The 20,982-nt window shown below is 38.4% G+C and overlaps 3 protein-coding genes across 8 annotated transcripts in view; 2 read left to right on the top strand and 1 right to left on the bottom strand.

The window, feature by feature from the left end:
- Nucleotides 1–1,029: 1,029 nt before the first annotated feature.
- On the top strand, nt 1,030–2,160 carry LOC134330859 (glucose-dependent insulinotropic receptor). Its single transcript, XM_063012129.1, has one exon. It carries the CDS (start codon nt 1,030–1,032, stop codon nt 2,158–2,160), a length of 1,131 nt encoding a protein of 376 aa, XP_062868199.1.
- A 3,562-nt stretch (nt 2,161–5,722) lies between these two features.
- Nucleotides 5,723–20,982, top strand: part of rbmx2 (RNA binding motif protein X-linked 2) — a 45,229-nt gene continuing 29,969 nt past the window's right edge. For 3 of the 6 annotated variants that reach the window (XM_063011042.1, XM_063011043.1, XM_063011041.1), the window contains exons 1-6: nt 5,723–5,802; nt 7,414–7,529; nt 7,809–7,860; nt 7,967–8,096; nt 8,959–9,133; nt 9,227–9,526. In XM_063011042.1, coding sequence (XP_062867112.1) covers nt 5,798–5,802; nt 7,414–7,529; nt 7,809–7,860; nt 7,967–8,096; nt 8,959–9,133; nt 9,227–9,526 — 778 coding nt within the window. In that variant the 5' untranslated portion in view covers nt 5,723–5,797. Of the gene's footprint in view, nt 5,803–7,413; nt 7,530–7,808; nt 7,861–7,966; nt 8,097–8,958; nt 9,134–9,226; nt 10,160–11,747; nt 11,850–17,648; nt 17,716–20,982 lie in introns of those variants that run through there. The other 3 variants (XM_063011040.1, XM_063011044.1, XM_063011039.1) reach the window with 3 other exon arrangements.
- siah2l (seven in absentia homolog 2 (Drosophila)-like) overlaps nt 14,454–20,982 on the bottom strand; it is a 32,399-nt gene continuing 25,870 nt past the window's right edge. The window contains exon 2 of the mRNA XM_063011045.1: nt 14,454–16,227. Within this exon, the coding sequence (XP_062867115.1) occupies nt 15,676–16,227 (552 nt within the window). The 3' untranslated portion in view covers nt 14,454–15,675. The remainder of the gene's footprint in view (nt 16,228–20,982) is intronic.

Raw genomic sequence — 20,982 nt, 5'->3', positions numbered from 1 at the left:
GTGGCGTTTCCGCAGGTACTTACTCCTAAGAGTAAGTAAGTAAATTAATGTAGTATATTGCTCTGTCCTAGAATGGCACTCTGTCCAGTGTGTTATCCAGCATATGTTTTCATTTGTGCCCACTATGACCTAGACCAGAACAAATCAGTAATTGAAAGTACTTGTAAATTAAAAAAAAAGTACAATTAATATTTAGTTCACAAGGTTTTACACATATTTGGTAAATTATACTAAAAATAAATGGTGCTGTTGTTACCCTAAAGACTGGAAATGGAAAGTTCCCATGCTGAGAGCATTTACAATAAGGACTCCAAAAAGATTTTTTGGATGAGCTTTGGAAAGATTTATTCATAAATAAATTATTACAGATGATAAGGTTTTTTTGTTGGGGGAAAAAGTATTAATCATACTGGCAGCCGCAACTCTGACTCTGCTTTGGTATTTTTTTTAAGAAATCAGAACTAGATACTACAAATAAAATACAGAACAGACAACCGAATTCAAAAAGAAATGTTAGTGGTATTGTTAATGGTAGTGGTATTGTTTCACAAGGATTATTAGACAGGCATCATGTTATTAACCTGTAATCCCTTTCCTAACAGAACTGGGAAAACACAAATATATTCAAAAGGAACTTTTCCCAGGAGGTATTTTTAGCAATTCATTGCTAACACGATATCTGAAGTTCAGATGTTTATCTGTTTTTCTATTTAACACACATATTTGGGTTATGTTTTGAAATCCACACAACACAGAAGAGTAATGAAAAAGGATCTTTAAACAGGAAGTATGCACTAGAGATCCACTGATGGGACTTGGATGACAGCCAGACTGGACAAGGGTCGGACCAGTAAAAGCTCAACTGTAGCTGAGTAAATGCTGCAGTAACAAAGAGACATCCTCAGACAAGAGTCTGGCATCTGAAACCCGACATTGTTTTTGTTGCTTCACGAGTTTATTAAATCATTTTGAGCTGTAAATGATGTAAAGTCTGTCGTTTCTCCAGACATCGAGGACAGAAATTTGACAATGGTTACAAAGAATGGAACTGTATACTCTGTGAGGGACTATTTCAGGGATGTGACTTCGACTACTCCAGTCTTTACAACTCACACCCAGGAATCTATAAATGGAGAAATCGTAGGTTTGATCCTCAGCATGGAATCCATTCTTATCATCTCCACCAACATCCTGGTAGCTATTGCCTTGGTTTTGCTGATATGGAAGAGGGGCAGTCAGAACTGGTGCTTTGTCCTAAACCTGGCTGTTGCTGACATCCTAGTCGGTCTGGCTATTACTGCTCTTGCCAGTTATGCCATGAAAGGACGTCTGTCCTCCATGAATAAGGAATTGTGTTTGTTAAAAATGGCTTTTGTCATCACACCATCTACTGCTTCCATCCTCACCATGTTTTTCATCTCACTTGATCGTTACATTGCTATCAAACTGCCTCTTCGCTACACTCAAGTCATGGGAACAAAGACGATCATTGGAGCCTTGTTGTGCTTATGGTTGATATCTGCGTCCATTGGCTTCCTGCCTCATATGGTTGAGGATATGCAGCACGGTGACTATGAAAGCATTTGTACATTCTTCTCAGTAATCAACCCACAAAGCATTATCATAGTCTTTTGTATTGTATTCTTCCCCATACTCTTGGTCTTCATCTACTTCTATCTGGACATCCTGAAGATTGCATGGAGCCATCAGCGGCGCATTCAGCAAGCCACGCAAGTGAATTCCAGCTGCGTCCTGCCAAACCGTTACTGGGTGCACGTCAAGGCCCTGAAGACTGTCGCAGTTTTGATTGGCTGCATCACTCTTTGCTGGTGCCCCTTCTTTGTGGTCAGTGTTGTACAGGTTCTCTGCCCATCATGCAAGCTTTACAGGTTTTTAGAAAACCATCTATGGATGCTGGCGCTCTCCAACTCCTTGATCAACCCTCTTGTCTATGCCTTCTGGCAAAAGGAGGTCCGACAGCAACTCTGTGCCATTTTTTCTTGCATTAAGGCCAGTCACTGCTGCAGTAAAGCCTCTGATGCCTCAGAAGGACATGGAGATCAGACAATTGCCAGCCAAAGCAGAAACGAACTCGATCATTGCCAGTTCATTTTTAGGAAACCTGCTACAATACCTTTCACCACTTCTGCATTATCTTAAAACTCTCTGTAGCAATTAAGGACATCCTTCATTTAGTCCAGTGTTTATGGGGAAACTGTTAAGTGTTTTGACATCAACCAACAAATGGAAGAGTCGTATCACATAATGGATGAGAGTCTGCCCATTTCATCCACGTAATGGAACAGATGGCTTTATTTACTTTTGGCTCACTTTTTCTCAACAGAAAGCATGGGAGCATATTGTCTGGTTTTTTTATTCTTTTTGTTTGCTCTATAAATGTAAGTCTGTAGTTTGTAGTAGACTTTTTACCTGACTGGTCTAATGCTTGTCCAGTAATTTCTTAATAATTTTGTATAACTTTGTATTTTGTATTTAATAGTGTTCTTCCAATAGCTTGCTTTAATGTTAAATATGGGTTTATTGTGGCATTTGTGAAAATATTACTGCATCTGTTCAGTTTGTTTTAATCCCAATTTGCTGTTTTTATTAGCCATTATCCTGTATAGTACAGTTTACATATTCCCGAATAGGGTTAAGGTTAATTCCTTATTTAGTCAGTGTGTTTTGAGTCATTTCCTGTTGAGTCATTTCCAGTTGTATTAAACATTCAAGACTTTTGAGGTAATCTTTGTTTTCAGCCAGTACATGTTATCCAATACAACAGTTCCACTGACAGCAAAACAGACCCAAAACCTATAATACTACCAGCATCATGTTTGACAGTAGGTACATTATTGTCATTTTTGAATGCCTGCTAACACTTTCCTGATCACTGTGGCCAAATAACTTAATCTTTGTTATAACTGACCATAAAATTCTTTCCATGAGTGCTATCATATTCACATCTTGTAAACTTTTTATATGCATGTTAAGTTTTAGTAGGTCAGGAGGACAGATTATTTTCATTAGGTAACTAGCCAGTTCATAAGTACATTAAACAAGTTATAAGCTAGTTTAGGTAAATTGTAAAATTGCACAGGGCAGTGTGTCAAAACTAAGTTAAGAAGAATGTAGTTAGATTAATACTGTGACGTGTTTGTACATACCTGTATTTTCAAGTGTTTTATACAATATAGACATCCCACAGATGCGTTTTCTGTAATAGTAACATTTTATTATTGTGTAATTGTGTCCAATATTTCTGGGTGGTAAGACAAATAATCCTGTATAAAAATAAATGTATGCAATTTTAAAAGCATAAAACAAATAAAGATATATTAAATAAACTGTAGTTTATATAAATGCATGTCATACACACTATAATGCTGGTTCACAGTTAATGTGAAATGTTTACCTATTTTGATTGCATTTTATGGTACGTTTTAAGCCCATTTGTCATTGAACAGTATCCTACAGGAAAGTACAGTATGTATTCAAATCCAGAACTCTCCATAGAAAACTGCACAAGGGTCCCAGTGAAAGTAGGAGTAGTCACTGAAGGTGAGGCTGTGAATACACCATGACAACTGTAAACAACAGCAGTAGCAACAAATGGGTGATTTTTAATTTGCCCTTGTGGTGGTCTTTCATTTTTTGTAATCCTGTTTATGACCTTATTACAATCTATAGTAGTTTGGTTTAAATATGGCACTTTTCATGTCTCATTTCATCAATTCTGTTGGACCTATAAATGGTCTTCTATGGGTCTCACCTCACCCATATTAAAAGAATGATTCCCAAATGGGTTTAATGTTTTTGAGAATTTGCGATTACTCAAAATACAATGTTTGAGGTCTGGCGATGATGCTTGACGAGGACTGTCAAATACAGCTGAATGTCATTCATGTCTAAAACTAAAGGGCAACAATTTTTGTTAAAAATGGCTGAAATTGTAGGGTGAACCAATACTTATTTTTTCACAAAGCGCAAATACTCAAGTCTTTTTCAATAATTGTTGAATAAGTTGTATTTTTTAGACATTTTTAGCAGCAACCTATATTTTTAACCAATGTGTTTGTTTATTTGCATTGAAATTAATGTATTGCTGGCTACAATGAGGACCTGCTTTAAGTCAAACCAAATCACGATTTTTAGTAACTACGGGGTATACAACGAAAAAAACAACAGCATGGAAACAATACTACTAATCTAATTATCTCAGAAGTATTAAGCCAGACGTGGTCAACATTAAACTACAATTGTCATGCTTGTAAAATGAAGCAGCGGTCCGGGTCCTTTCTGTGTGGAGTTTGCATGTTCTTGCCGTGTCTGCGTAGGTTTCCTCCGGGAGCTCCGGTTTCCTCCCACAGTCCAAAGACATGCAAATGAGGTGAATTGAAGATACAAAATTGTCCATGATTGTGTTTGACATTAAACTTGTGAACTGATGAATCTTGTGTAACACATAACTACCGTTTCTGTCATGAATGTAACCAAAGTGTGTAAAACATGATGTTAAAACCAAAGTGTGTCCAAAACATGACGTTAAAACCAAAGTGTGTCCAAAAACATGACGTTAAAACCAAAGTGTGTCCAAAAACATGATGTTAAAACCAAAGTGTGTCCAAAACATGACGTTAAAACCAAAGTGTGTCCAAAACATGACGTTAAAACCAAAGTGTGTCCAAAAACATGACGTTAAAACCAAAGTGTGTCCAAAACATGACGTTAAAACCAAAGTGTGTCCAAAACATGACGTTAAAACCAAAGTGTGTCCAAAACATGACGTTAAAACCAAAGTGTGTCCAAAAACATGACGTTAAAACCAAAGTGTGTCCAAAAACATGATGTTAAAACCAAAGTGTGTCCAAAACATGACGTTAAAACCAAAGTGTGTCCATAACATGACGTTAAAACCAAAGTGTGTCCATAACATGACGTTAAAACCAAAGTGTGTCCAAAAACATGACTTTAAAACCAAAGTGTGTCCAAAACATGATGTTAAAACCAAAGTGTGTCCATAACATGACGTTAAAACCAAAGTGTGTCCAAAAACATGACGTTAAAACCAAAGTGTGTCCAAAACATGACGTTAAAACCAAAGTGTGTCCAAAACATGACGTTAAAACCAGTGTGTCCAAAACATGACGTTAAAACCAAAGTGTGTCCAAAACATGACGTTAAAACCAGTGTGTCCAAAACATGACGTTAAAACCAAAGTGTGTCCAAAACATGACGTTAAAACCAAAGTGTGTCCAAAACATGACGTTAAAACCAAAGTGTGTCCAAAACATGACGTTAAAACCAAAGTGTCCAAAACATGACGTTAAAACCAGTGTGTCCAAAAACATGACGTTAAAACCAAAGTGTCCAAAAACATGATGTTAAAACCAAAGTGTGTCCAAAACATGACGTTAAAACCAGTGTGTCCAAAACATGACGTTAAAACCAAAGTGTGTCCAAAAACATGACGTTAAAACCAGTGTGTCCAAAACATTATGTTAAAATTCTAATAAATAAATAAAATTAAGCATGAAAATTGTCTTCTTATAGACAATATTTCATTGTAACGTTACATTACCATCACCAAAAACAACAACTAAAATAACATAATTTATATATTAGCAAAACAATTTCTACATGCTACTATTTTCGACCATATTTGTTTTGATACTTAATAAACCACAATACCCACAATCCTTTGCGGTTTTCCACCCGGAAGAATATACTGCTACCGACCACAGTTTAAAAAACACTCGCGGAATTACATCCATGTCTGTGAGAGTATAAACCTACAATGAAGTAAGTAACGTTTATGTTTTGTAAATAAATAGTTCAAATGTTATTACTCTGCATAACTTATAATGTGTAAAATTATTAAAAGACCAAAAAACTACCGTAAAGCTAGCTTAGCCATAAAGTCCTCAGAGCTCTGTGTGCTACATTACTTTAGCGTGTAGCTTTCCAAATAGCACTTCAATTAAGTTATGCAAACAGTGCATACTGGCATTAGATTAAGTTGTAATAAAGCAGAGATAAAAATACAGAATTTAAAACATAAATTTTCTGTTTTTTATTTATACTTTCTGTTAATTATCCTTCTCTCTCCATTCCACAGTTCACTAAAATATGCAAAGCAATAAAATAGAACAGAAAAGCATGGACATGACGTGATTTGACGACAGTTTTATTATCTTCGTGTTATTTTATCATGTAACAAAATCATAATGATTTATTATACAGTTAATTTAGATAATAAATGACCCTGGATTAATACTAAACGAGGCAGAAGTAATAAATGAAACCCTACTTAACAATGAACAAGAATGAAGTACCAGACATTTCCCATGATAAATGAGAACAAGGCGTAGGCAATAAATGATCATTGCTATTTTATGAGGAATAGGTAAAGATAACATATATATTACATATATATTACCTCTGGTTAACAATAAACTAAGTGAAAGAAGAAAATCGATCCATGCTGATTTTGCTTGTAGCGAAAATCACTGGAATTAACAAAAGTAGGGAGTAACATAATTTATGAACTCCAGATAAATAACAGGTTGGAAATAACAAAAACGACCACCCACTAAATAATAAATAAGTTTCACAACGAATAAGATGGAAGAGACAATAATTACTCATGCTAAACAGTAAACAAGTTACTAGTAGCAATTGTTTGTTTCTTCATTGGTATTTTAATGTCATGTTTTACTATTTTGGTTACATTCATGACAAAGAAGGTCCTGGGTTCGAACCCCAGGTGGGGCGGTCCGGGTCCTTTCTGTGTGGAGTTTGCATGTTCTCCCCGTGTCTGTGTGGGTTTACTCCGGGTGCTCCGGTTTCCTCCCACAGTCCAAAGACATGCAAGTGAGGTGAATTGGAGACACTAAATTGTCCACGTCTGTGTTCGATATAATGTTGAGAAGTGATGAACCTTGTGTAATGAGTAACTACCGTTCCTGTCATGAATGTAACCAAAGTGTAAAACATGACGTTAAATCCTAATAAACAAACAAACAAACAAACATTCATGACAGACATGCTAGTTACTCATTACACAAGGTTCATCACTTCTCAACATTATATCGAACACAGACGTGGACAATTTAGTGTCTCCAATTCACCTCACTTGCATGTCTTTGGACTGTGGGAGGAAACCGGAGCACCCAGAGGAAACCCATGCAAACTCCACACAGAAAGGACCCGGACCGCCCCACCTGGGGATCGAACCCAGGACCTTTTTGCTGTGAGGCGACAGTGCTACCCACTTAGCCACCGTGCCGCCCTAGTAGCAATTACCCAATCTAAATAATGATCAAGGTGGAATTACCAAAAATTACTTGACATTCTTTATCTTCCCCAGTTTGCATCCATTTAACCAGTGATATTTTTTACCTCTTCATACAGTCCACTCACAAAGGTGAAGCTGATCAATGAACTAAATGAAAGAGAAGCTGATCTGGGAATAAAAGACTCAGTGTCATGGCATGTTCAGTACAGGGACAGCGCCTGGATCTTCATTGGTAAGTGAACAAGATCAGTATTGGCATTATGGTAGTGTTTGTATGCCTTTTGATTCATCCTAAATGTGGTCAGTGGGGTTGAGGTCAGGACAACTGGAGTTCCCCCACATCAAACTCATCAAACTAAGTTTTTATGACTTGCGTTGTCAATTTCATGCTGGAACAGGAAAGGGCCTTGTCCAAACTATTGCCACAAAGTTGGTCGCATCTTGTTCATTTAATGTAATTGATTTTCTATACCTGTTAGATTAAATTATATCCCTTTGTATCCACCTACAGGTGGATTTCCATTCGATTTGACAGAAGGAGACATCATCTGTGTTTTCTCTCAGTAAGTCCAGTTTAATTTTCCATCCTTGGTCTTTCTCTACAGAAACCACTTTTCTTTCTTCACCTCTGTCTGGTTTATTGCAGCACTTTTTTTCTGTGTGTGTCAGGTATGGTGAGATTGCCAACATTAACTTGGTGCGAGATAAGAAGACGGGCAAGTCGAAAGGGTTTTGCTTCCTGTGTTACGAGGATCAAAGAAGCACAATCCTAGCAGTGGATAACTTTAATGGCATGAAGGTAAAAATCATTATTAGATGAATAGAAATGTGTGTACAATATAGTCTGTCTTTAGTGGTACCTTGTACAAGTCTGGACCTCCAGGCTGGTGCAGTCCTGCTGGCACAGTATAGCTGGAGGATTTAGGTTATAGGAAAGCCCTCCTGTAAAAATGTAGGAAAGCATTATTGAGAACATACTAACTAAAAGGTTGTTTTTGTATTTTTGGCTTATAGCCTTGATTCCTTCTGTTCTTTACTTTGGGGGTTAACTTTATTTTTTATTTTAACACATCCTCTCACCTTTGAATGTTTTTATGTATCTTTGTGGGAATTTTGCCCAGTTTGTTGAAAGGTTGGGCACTGATGTTAACTAAGAATACCTGGCTTATAATCAACATTCCAATTAATCCAAAAGGTTCAGATCCTAACAGGGCTCATCGGTTAGATTGATTTCAGGACTCGTTGCGTGCCACTGAAGTTCCTCCTCACCAAACTGGTCAAACCATGTCTTTATAGACGTTAGTATATGCACAGGGAAAGTAGTCATGCTGGAACAGGAAGCGCCCTTTCTCAAACTGGCCCACAAAGCTGGAAGCATATCAGTTGTTTCATTTCATATCAGTTACTATATCATACAGTATATTCTTTATAATTTCATTCACTTTCAGTAATGCTGCAATGGTGCTGGAAGCAAAATTGTGACAGGGTATAATATAATTATCCTGCTCAGCAGTAGGTATAGTGTTGTTGGGTTTAAATCCCTCACCACGTCACTTTACTTGTAAAGGTAAACACAGGGCTACTGTGAATTTAAATGGCTGGGTTAGGGGCCATTAAACTCATCTTTAACATCACTTTACACTACATCTGTGCTTCTACAGATCAAAGGTCGGACATTACGAGTGGACCATGTGGCAAATTATCGCCCCCCTAAAGATTCCGACGACATTGACGATATAACCAAAAAGCTTAGGGAGGAAGGGTGTGCTCCCAAAGTGCCCTCTTCACCCGCGTCTTTAGAAGATTCCCTCCTGCCTGCCAAGAAACCAAAAAAAGGTAAAACAGTTTTTATATGGTGCAATCTCAATCCATAACTCATAATTCTCGCTGAGAGTCTGTTCATAGACATGCCATCTTATTAACTCTTAGATAAAAAAGAAAAGAAGAAGAAAAAGAAGGAAAAGAAAGAAAAGAGGAAGGCCACAGAAGCTGAATCTCCATCCACTTCACCAGTACGGGTAAAGAAGGAGAAGGAGGACACAGGCTATGAGAAGTACACCCTGAAAGGGGCACCAGAGTCCAGAGGTCAAGAGATGAGAAACCAGCAGGACAGACCAGAGGAACCGGACAGGTCCAGATCTCAGCATGGAAGTGAAAGGAGAGACAGAGAGGAAGAAAGAAGGACGGACAGGAGTAAAGACAACAGCGATAGGGAACGAGGCAGAGAAGGTGAGCGTGAGAGAGACAGCAGGGGGAGTGAAAATTACAGAGAACGGGAACAAGAGCGAGACAGAGGAGATAGGGAACCAGAAAGGGATAGGGGCAAAAAGAGAGAGCGAGATACAGACAGATACAGAGAGAGGGACAGTGGTAGGGAAACAGAAAGAGAAAGGGACCAAGATAAAGAGAGAAATTATAAAGAAAGAGAAAGGGAGAAGGGGAGCGATCGGGAAAGAGATAGAGATGCTGACAGAAAACATAACTATGACAAAGAATACAGGCACCACTGAAACAAGACTTGAATGTTTTTTATACATGCATAATTGATTTGACGTAGAAAGATTTTAATATTAATACAAATGATACAAGTGAAACAAAACACAAAAGTGATTTAGTGGTAGTACATTGTTTTATTTCCTCTCAGCAAAAACAAAATGGTGTCATTTTATTTTTGTAAAATCGTATGCAGTGTTAATGGAAGATAAGCTGGTAAATAAAAGTAAAAACATAAGGTTATTAAAATTTAGAGGTGATGCAGGATTTTTACTTTCAGATAACAGGATGTAAAATAGGTTATGTATTATTTTTTCCACATGTACAAGGGTTCATTTCATAAATGCAAAGGCCTAATTGTTATAATTTGTATAATTAAAGCTTTTGATAGATTAATATTATTTATATTTAACCTGATTGGTGAATAAAATCTGCAAGTGTTCTTAAAATCTATTTCTTTGCAGCAGCACTTATAAATTGGTCATTTATCTGCCTGGTTGTTCTAAATTTTTTATGTTTATTATATGTATGATTTTAATATTGCTTTGTGTCACTAGTCACCCCACAGACCATTTCTTGGTGGTTTCAATGGTACATCAACGACAAACACACCATTACTGTATGAAATGTTAAATAACACAATATACTTGATCAATTGCTTTACAAAAGTTACAGGATAATGCATTGAAACATGTAATTAAGGGTCATAGCAACCAGGCAGTTTTAAAGTTCAAATTGATTCCTGCACCAACACCTTCACTGGTAAAGGAGGACATTTGGCATGTTTACCTGGGCCAGGGGGAGATTCCTAAGAAAAGCCTTAGCATGACAGAGGACCAGGCTACTCTTACTGTATTCCTCCATCAAAGACCAACACAATTAAAACAACCACGGAAGTTATTAGAACCAAACGACAAAAATATGAAACAACCTTCCAAAATTGACTTATTTTTTTTTTTTTTTTTACAAATTAGAACTACATAATTAACAAAAATGAAACATCTTCCTTCTTAAGCTATGGCCAAAGAGCAAACACAAACATTTTACTGTGCCTTTAATAGAAATCCCATTAAAAGGGAGTCCATTCCAAGATTTTTTAAAAGGCAGGATAGAATTAAATGAATAGCTTTACCAGTTGCAAATGTGGAACGCCAAATGATGCCCACGCTTTACCTTCCTCACAGAAGACACGATGTTTTCTCCAGTCAATGGCCCACCACCATGCTTTACTTTAGACAGGGTGTTCTTTTCAGCATATGCTTTATTCTTCCTCCTCCAAGCATATCACTGATCCATAGGCTTGAAAAGTTCCATTGCTCAATAGAACAGAGTCCTGAACCTTCTGTGGCTTACTTATATGGTTGAAGCATATTGGACTGCTTGTGTTTTCGGGTCAGCAGAGGTGTACATCTTGGAGTTTAGGCATGGACACCTTTAGCGTTTAGAATGCCAACTGAAACTTCAGTGTCTCTGCCACCAAAACTTGCTACAGGTCGTTTGCAGTCACTCGAGGGTTTCTGACCACCTGCCTCCCCAAGAAACTGGTGACAACCGGTGATCGATTTTTCTTTCTGCCACACATACAGTAGCTGGTGCAGCCAGTGTTCCTTTAACTTTAAATTTGTGAAGTACGCTTCCAGATGTATTCCTAGTAACATTTATTTTGATTGCCTTTGATTATCTCTTCTCTTGACTTGCCATATTCCTAACATGCAATCAAACATCACAGTCAACAAACCCTCAGCCAGTCCAGGTGTTTGCACACCTGATGCAATTAATGAAGCCCTTGATTAGTGTTGCTAATCAACCTAGTTTGCATTGGGGGTTGAATAAGTTTGAAGCCCACAATGCTTAATCGCCTCGTTAAACTGTAATAGAACATGGCAGGTATCAAGAACAGTAGCGCAACATTCGTAGTATCACTTCTAAGCCTATTATTGTTCATTCTAATTATTAGGCTGAGTTACCATGACAACTGGATGAATAAAACCACATTTGGGAAGAAGATACTGACCAGAACCACAAAAGCTTACAAAAAACATATTTCCTTCTATTTTTACACAACATTTACATTAAGAAACACACAACTGTATATGTTCAAATAAAAAAAATATGAATACATGCTTATTTGTAATTTAGGTTATTTATTTAACTTAATTAGAATTTTAACAAAGAGCAGAATCATTTTGACTAAGCTGTAAGAATTTTGGCATTCTGAAGACCACCAGGGTCCAATGAGAAGTGCAGTCCATGTCCGACGGAGGTATCTGAGTAGTTTTCGTAGAGGATTCTGTGTGTAGGTCGGGTTGTGTGGATAGTACTGCTACTGCTGTGAAGTTTCACTTACAAAACCATCGATAAATGTCTCGTATAATCAGTCCTTTAAAGACACTGGCAGTTTGGATCGGAGACCTGAAATCCGAGCCCTGTGAGGTTCTGAGAGTTCGGCTTTGTGTACGAGTAAGGCGCTGTAGGTCGACTTAGAAAGTGAAAATAGTCCCAAATCTGTTGCAGTTTAAAAAAGCTGGAGCACAAATCTAGACTAAACAATTCATTTAAAGAGACATAACAACAACAACAGAGCAAATAACAAAACTAAATTCTGTCAATATTTACAAAACCATGTTACCTCAGATAGAAGTATGAACAAACACAGGCTAAAACTCTAATCCAGTCCAACTCTGTATGATATGTGCATCCAACACGCTTAGCTGATGCTCATTCATCATGTCATGCAGGCTCGTATTTTTTACATGCAGTCATCAAGTCCAGAGTGATGTCTGAGGACCACACCACCAAGTATCAGATTCAGTATATGAAGAGAGATTTATTTCAGAAGCAGAAGAAGATTATAAATACATTATTTTATCACAGACTGGACCTAATGCTAGTTTGGGAAAAGAGTTTTAGTGGTGGCCATAAGAACTTGACCCAGCAGTTCTCAACAATGAAGTGGAGACCACTAAAGTGGGCTTTTTTTTTTAATTTAAACATTTATATATGACTAATTCACAAATCCAATTTGTGAACGTATTAATAATTTATTTTTAAGAATTATATAATTTTATTCATTTGGCTATTTATTTTAAAGCTTCTCCGACACTCAGTATTAGCTAAATATCGTAAAATGTGATTAAACCTTCTTTGATATTAATACCATACAATGAAATTTGCTGAGTGGTATGTGTGGCAATATAAAAAATTTTAATTATCATATTTAAAATTTTCAATTTTGTGAAATATGCACATTTTACAGTAATGCAATGAGAAAATAAGCTGATAGGGCAGGCAGAAAAACCTTGTTTAGCCTATAAAAAGAGGGTCACCAGCCAAAAAAAGTTATAGCTGCTGATTTAATCAATATCCTTATTAAAGTACCCCTGAACCTAAATCTGGCTTAGTCTGATTCTATAAACTGGCATTCTGTTAAAATAAATTGACCACAGAAATCACTTTATGTCCAATCTGAAACTGATATTTAACTAATCTAATCTGATAATCTGAATCTTAGGGAACTTGTAGGTTTGTTATATAGGTATATTTTGGCAGTGTGCTGACCAAATCGTGATGTCTAAGTACTATGAAATTAAGTACTACTTACAACCAATCTAGTTTGATTGGCATTAGTAAGTGCAAGTGTCACATGTGTGGTAGCAATACCAAAATAAATGTGCTGTTATGTTTTATTTTGATGCTTAGCAACTAATTTATTATGTACATCAAGAATAGCTGACCCATGACTAACAAGTGTACTATACTGTATTAGATTTTACACTATATGACCTTGTCGGATTCTAAAAACAAATGGTATTAAAATAGAGTGACCTATGTGATCTTTACAGCTTTAACAGACAGGCTACTGGGAAGGCTTCTCATACAACTATAAAGAATGTCTGTGGGAATTTGTGCCCATTTAGTCTAAAGAGCATTTGTATGGCTGGGTACCTAATGTTTCTGTTCATTCCAAAGCTGTTCAGTGGGACTAAGGTCAGGACTCGGTTGCTTTGTGCACAGGGGCACAGTCATCCTGGAACATGAATGGGCCTTCCCTAAACTGTGGCTGCAGTTGGGGGCATATAATTTCTTTTAAATAATTGATTTATTACACCTGTTAGCAATTGTTATGGCTAAAACACATAAAGTCAATCATAAGAAGAGGTACCCCAATACTTTTGTCCATACAGGGTAGTTGTGTGCCAAGCCACCTGCATCAGTTTGCTTTTGTTGTGGTATAATGACTGTATAGCTACTGACAATGTATTGATGTGAAGCAAGGCTGATTTTACAATTATATATTCAGCCAATACTATCCTGTAGCTTAGCATAGACTCTATTCAGCCTACACTATCCTTTAGCTTAGCATAGGCTGGTGTTGTACCAACATTATAACTAATGTGACTTTGTACACAGCTAGCTGGCTTGCTTGCAAGGCTGTAATCTGAAGTGGTTTCAAAACTGTGTACTGCATTTTCCTTACTTCAATAAAGGAGACACAATCAAACTTCTACTGAAATGTAAATTCCACTCATGTCTAACGAGTGAACATAGACCAGCTAGCTGCAAATGTCTGTTATTATGGAACAGCAAAAGTATAAGAGTGTTTAGATCTGTGGACATTCTTGGGATATTTAATAAGAACAAAGATGTTCACAAACCGGCCGCTCGGGTGGTGCAGCGGTAAAAACAGAAAAATGCTAGAACCAGAGCTGGGATCTCGAATACATCGTATCGGATCTCAGCTCTGCCTGCCGGCTGGGCTGAACAGTTTAATGATTGGCCTGTTGTTCAGATAGGGGTGGGATTTTAAAAAGCCGGATAGGGACTCTCACATAACTAATGCAATTACGACCTTTGCTGGCTGACAGAGATGAGGCGCCTGCACAGAGATGGGAAAAGAGTGCTGTCAGGGTGTGTCTCTCTGTACACAGTGCTGAGCTGCACTGCACTCGTCAAAGTGTGGGTGACAAGATGCATACGGCTGCTGCCCACGTGTCGGAGGGGGCGTGGGTTAGCTTCGTTTTCCTCAATCAGAGCAGGGATCGGCATTGGTGGAGAGGAAGCATGATGTAATCGGGCATAAACAATATATATATCACGATATAAACAAACAAACATTTTTAATAGTTTAACATTAGCAGTTATGGGGTACTTTATTATTCACAGAGTTTGTTCATACCACGCAAGGTTTCTGTATGTGTACTGTGGTACAACGAGGGTTCTATAAATTACTTTTAAGAAAGCGCGGTCATGCTTTTAGCCTGACGGACATAGTGGCGAGGCATGCAGTCATCTTGCCAAAAATGTTTATTTTCACCATTTACACCGTTAGCTTGTTAGTCTGAGCCACATCCTATGAGTACATTTTAGAATTAAACATCTGAGTCTTTTCACATAGACATGATTTTCAGTGCAAATGAATTTCACAAGCCATTCTACGACTGCTTCAGGCCCTGATACCACCTAAATTGTACATCTGCGAGGCATACCCTACCAGTTGGTTAGCAATCTTGTAGCTTCTTGTAGCTCCACTGCTGCTGGACCTTGACTTGAGCGGCTTGGGCATGAATTCCAGTCTATGCAGGGTTTTGTTCATTGCCCTACTCATTAAACCAGGGCAGAGAGCTGAGCTGAGGCTTTATTTTCTTGAACAAGCTAAGATTAAATCTCAGCTGTGCTTGTGCCAGGCCAACAATCATGGGTCTCAGGAATGAACATCTCTCTGATTCATATAGCACATGACCCTAGAGGTGCTTCCATGTGAGGGAACCTGAATTGAAGACACACAAATGCATCTCACCTGTCATTCCCCGACCCTCCATTCAATGAGGTACAAATGTCATCCAGGATTCAAAACCTGGAAAATTACCTCTTCAACTCAACCCACTTCAACACATGGAAATGGTAACATTGATACCCAAGTTGCCATTGTCTGCAAAAAGATGGGCAATGGAGGTGTCAAAGACAAGACAGTCACTGTTCATGATCGCTGCGGCCACCCCGTCGTGAATCGATCGCGGCGTGGCTTCCCACGTCAACCGTCTGCGGTTGCCGTTCAGCTCGAGGCGGTAGGCGAAGTTTTCGGCTTGCTTGCGAGTACCTATGAGAAGCACGATGGCGAAGAACTGCTGGTGGCCTTCGTACTTCTCTTGTTTCTCCAGCACCAGCATGAAGTGGTGGCCGAAGCAAGACTGCATCATGACCCAGTCCACGGCACCGGGCAGGTTGATGTCCGTGGCCAGGAAGACGATGTCTTCACCCTGCAGCGTGGTGATGGATTTGTGGGCGTGCATGAGGTGGGGCATGACTGCCTCCAGTGAGCCCTGCCATTTGCAGGAGGCACCAGGACAGGGGCAGGTGTACGGGCGAAACTCGCAGATCTCCTCGTGCTCTGGCTTTTCACTGTGGTGCAGCGATAACAGGCAACCCCCCGAGGCATACTAAAAAAGAAGAGGAAAAGCAGGTTAGATCATAGGTGGCATGTTACAATAAATGGAAAAGAAAATATAGAAGTTGATAGATGGTTGAATGTTAAGCTCATTAACAAACTGAAGAACGTGTCTTTATAAAAGGCGGGATAATCCGCTAGCACACCAGCGGCGAGATTCTGAGCTCCTGGGTTCAAATCTCGGCTGGGTGTCCTCTAGCACAGCGGTCCCCTACCTTTTTTGCACCAAGGACCGGTTTCATATAAGATAGAATTTCACAGACCGGCAGGGTCTCCCACCTAGGGGTGGGCACTGCTCCCACCTAGGGGTGATTGGGGACAAAAACACCTGTAAAAAAGCAGTGTTTTTATTGCTGATGTAGCGATCTCTAATTATTTATTATACGGTACTAAATGACCAACGGACCGGTGGTTGAGGACCACTGCTCTAGCAGGCACACTTGGTTAATGCCTGGAGCACACAAAATTGGCCTCCAGTCTGCTGGGTGAGGTGGGAAAGACCAGACTAAGGGGTGGGGTCATCAACGCTGTGTAAGTTGCCTATGGGCGCATGTACAGAAAGTGGAGGAGTGCAAAGATTGGGAGTGTCTCTCCGTACGCGAAGCCACCAAAGTATGGAAGGGATTGGTGGACTGCACGCACATCGGAGAAAGTGTGTGTCAGGCAAATATACACCCTCCTTGGACACAGTCAGGACGTAGCGAATTGGACAACGGTGTCTAGAAGAACATTATCAACACACCCAAAACAGGCTGCTGTGCTACATCAAGACAGTAGTACCATTTTGGTAGGGTTGTTGAATGTTTTACGCACTGCTATGTTTTTAAAATGAATGCCACCATAATGTCCATTTTCAGACTGGACCTGGACCAAAAAAGTCAGTTCAACCTGTCCAGTAAGAAATTGGACATCTGTCAACACAACGTTTTAAATCGGACGTCTAAAAAACATGAAAAACAGTAGATAGCAGCATAGCTGTGCAGCAAAACGTTGCTGCATCAGCACAGCTTAAATGACCCGGGTTTGATTTCCACTTTCACCTTTTTTCCAATGTCTGCTTAGGTTTCTTCTGGCTACTCCAGTTTCAACCACCTCCCAAACTGGCAAGGAAGTTCTTGTACTGTACTTATATTTTCTTGCGTAATTAATTCTTTCACAGTTCCAGGTATGTGTAGCTGTTGAAATGATTAATAAATAAATATTTTACAATGCATGAAGACAAAGTCACCCGACTGTGGCATCTTGTTAGTATGTAGTCTCTGAATACAATGCAACTCTGACCAGGCTGGAGTGGTAACTGAAGACGAAAGACTGAATAAGTAAAAGTAAACCCAGGTTGGGGTGTGTGTGCAAAAGTGAAAAACCTGAGCAGATGGGATTATTAACTAAAGTCCATCACGGTGAATTTGATAGGAGTGGAGCTGAAGCTGAAGGAACAGGCAAAGGCAAAACCAGAGGAAACATCAAGAGAAGGACAGAGGTGAGATGATGAAATTAAATAAGGTCAAACTAAAAATGTGTAACAGCAAATGAGGTGATGAGGGAAGTGAGAATAAAGTCCATAAATTAGTAACATTAATCAACAATCTCCTTTAACAGAACTGGATTAAAAGGGGCAGAATAGAACCCACCCTATTGTTTATGGCTGGGTGACCGCATTGTTTGCATTGTTTGGAAATATGACTGCGATGACCCAGGTCAGTCAGGCAAAGATAAATAGCTTTGGTGCACAGCAGGCAGGCTCGTTTCTTTTATACAGCAGAGATCAGTGAAGGTCAAATATGAATGTTCCTAATCTTCCCACCTTTACTGGAAATGCAAGCGCTGCAGGTCTTACTGCACACTGCGGTCAACAATTACTGTTCTAATAAACCCACTGGATTGGATTGGACATCAATAAAAAGCACAAATCCTGCAGTAGCCTGATAACTGAAGCTTTTTCCATCAGCTCAGCGGAGTCTTACAAAGAACTCGCTGATCGTGGGATAGTTCAGATCCACACACTATTAAAAATGTGGGGGCACAGGAAGAGTGACAATAAAGGTTAAGAATGGCAGATAAAGATGACAGATGGGGGAGCATTAGACCTTTGGTCATTTTTAGAGGTCATTTTGATGAAAGGAATAATGTTGCCTGAATGCTTACTGCCTGTTAGACACATGATATTTCCTGCTGATTTTACTTCAACCTCGGATTTAAAAACTCATACCTAATCTGGTTTGAAGCCATTTAAAAACAAGATTGTTTATTTCACCAAGCAAAAAGATGGCACACACACACAAAACCCCAATGAGTTCCATACCGATGGTAACCCAACCTATGCACAGTTCCTTACACTAAAATACACTGCTGTGTAATGTAAATGTTTTGGTATGTCTGCAGTCACTCCCACTGCTGAGACCATTTGTTCATTCAGCTGTTTAAGGGGATCCATTTCTACAACCCTGAAAAAAAAACAGCTATCTGCTTTCTCCCAAAGCCAATTCGAGCTCAAGATCTCAGCACTGTTGGGCTACCATGTTTTACCGCTGTGCCACCCGAGTGCCCAAGGGAATCAGTTTCTGATCAAAAGCAGAAAACCCAGCACTTCAAATCTTATATTAATATTAATCAATAGTGAATGTACTCTGTGGTTCCTGATGTACATATATTTTCTGCTTGAGTAGTATCATTTATCTGCACTGCATCTAATTTATTACAGAAATCAACGTTAATAGGACCAACCTGATAGCTACATGATTAGACTCTGTTGAAGAGAGAGAGTGTGTGTGTGTGTGTGAGCCAGTGTTACTATTGTTGTTTCTATACTGTAGTAGTGAATGCAAAGCAACACTTGAGGTACAAGGAGCTATATAAAGTAAATTATTAAAATAAAGCTAATTTGAAATGTTTAATAGTGCAAAACCAATTTTGATAGTGTATTTATATTACAATTCTATTAGCAATAGGATATTTTTATAGTGACAGCTTAAAATTAATGAGCCTCTCTAGGACTTGGGGTGAGGGTGGCAGAAGGTAAAATGCAAATAAGTAGAAAAGCCATGCTTTGTAAACTGCCTTTTAAATCTATTTTGTCGAAACAGCAAAATAAGAGATTCAATTTTTAACCTGATAAATATATTGATTTGATGCACGCAACACACACACACACACACACACACACACACACACACACACACACAAACTGGGTAACAGTGTCATAATTGGGTGTAAAGGAAAAATCAAGAAGACTGTGTAACCAATGTTTCTCCAAACAGAATTGTAATAAATGTATGTTTCACCTACTTCAGTCCATAATGTTATTAAAAGATTCAAAGAGACTAAAGAACCAATACTTAATGCTTTTGACTTCTGATTCCTTAAACGGCACTGCATTAAAAAAAAAAAAAAACCAAAAACTTCATGTATCTGTAATGAACATAAATAGAATTATATTTTGGGCATCTGAGATGAAACATGTTGAAGTTGAAACATGAACTGTGGTCTGACAAGTCCATCCTGCAAGCTGTGGAAGAAATGGACTGTATGTTCTCAAGACCAAAAAAGAAATAGACCATACCAATTGTTGCCATATTTTCTGTCCATCCGTCCATCCATCCGTCCAATCCATCCATCCTTCCATCAATGGTCAAATTTTTAGTTAAGGAGCTAAATATCTTGTTTTTGTACTATTTTAATTGAATATGGAATTGGAAATCATTGCTGTCTGTTATTATTTACGTTATTTCTACTGCAAAATGTTTTGATTATGGAATTAAATAAATGTAACGTAGTAAAGACGGTGGATTGAATAATAATATAATTTATTTATTTATTAGAATTTTTACGTCATGTTCTACAGGACAAATAATTACTGGTTACACAAGCTTTAGCAGCTCAAGTCTTTAATGTCAAACACAGTCATGGACGATTTTGTATCTCCAGTTCACCTCACTTGCATGTCTTTGGACTGTGGGAGGAAACCGGAGCTCCCGAAGGAAACCCACACAGACACGGACAGAACATGCAAACTCCACACAGAAAGGACCCGGACCGCTCCATCTGGGAATCGAACCCAGGACCTTCTTGCTGTGAGGCGGCGGTGCTACCAATCGGGCCACTGTGCTGCTAGAATAACAATATAATCAGTGATGCTTAAAGAACTAGAACAAAATGTATGCATGATAAGAAAAAAAAGATTGTTAATATTTATTATTAATTGTGTATGTGTAGTTGAGTAGATAATGGGTCAAGCTGTCTGTAGAGAGAAAATAGTAAATAATGTAAATAATAATAATAATTAGGGCTGTCGCGGTGACAGAATTTCCCCTTGCGGTATTCAGCCTGTCTCAATATCGCGGTATGCGGTTATATCGCCATTTTTTTGTTGTTTTTGAAAATTACTTAATTGATCTGGATTTTAGAGCTATATAAACAAGCTTTATTGTTAGGCTATGATTCGGTATATTATTGCTTTATAATGACAAAGATGAGACAGCTTTAAGACCAATGAAATGCGTGTTTATTGTTAAATACAGAACAGAGCAGGGATGCGCGTCTTTTCTCTATTAAAAAAAGGTTTAAATTAGCTTCTAGCCTAGGTTAGATATACACTGTGAAACAAAAAAAAAGTGTTTAGGCTAAACATTTTAAATGCACATCTAATCAAAATATGGTAAAAAAATAGAATAAAGAATAAAGTCTGTAAGAGTTTAAACCTGCGTTATCATGCGCGCTAGACGAACCAACATGTTCACCTGATGTGTTT

Source organism: Trichomycterus rosablanca, chromosome 16 (assembly GCF_030014385.1).
Source record: "Trichomycterus rosablanca isolate fTriRos1 chromosome 16, fTriRos1.hap1, whole genome shotgun sequence".
In the NCBI taxonomy this organism is placed as follows: Eukaryota; Metazoa; Chordata; class Actinopteri; order Siluriformes; family Trichomycteridae; genus Trichomycterus; species Trichomycterus rosablanca.
This window is presented reverse-complemented; position numbering and strand designations above follow the sequence as displayed.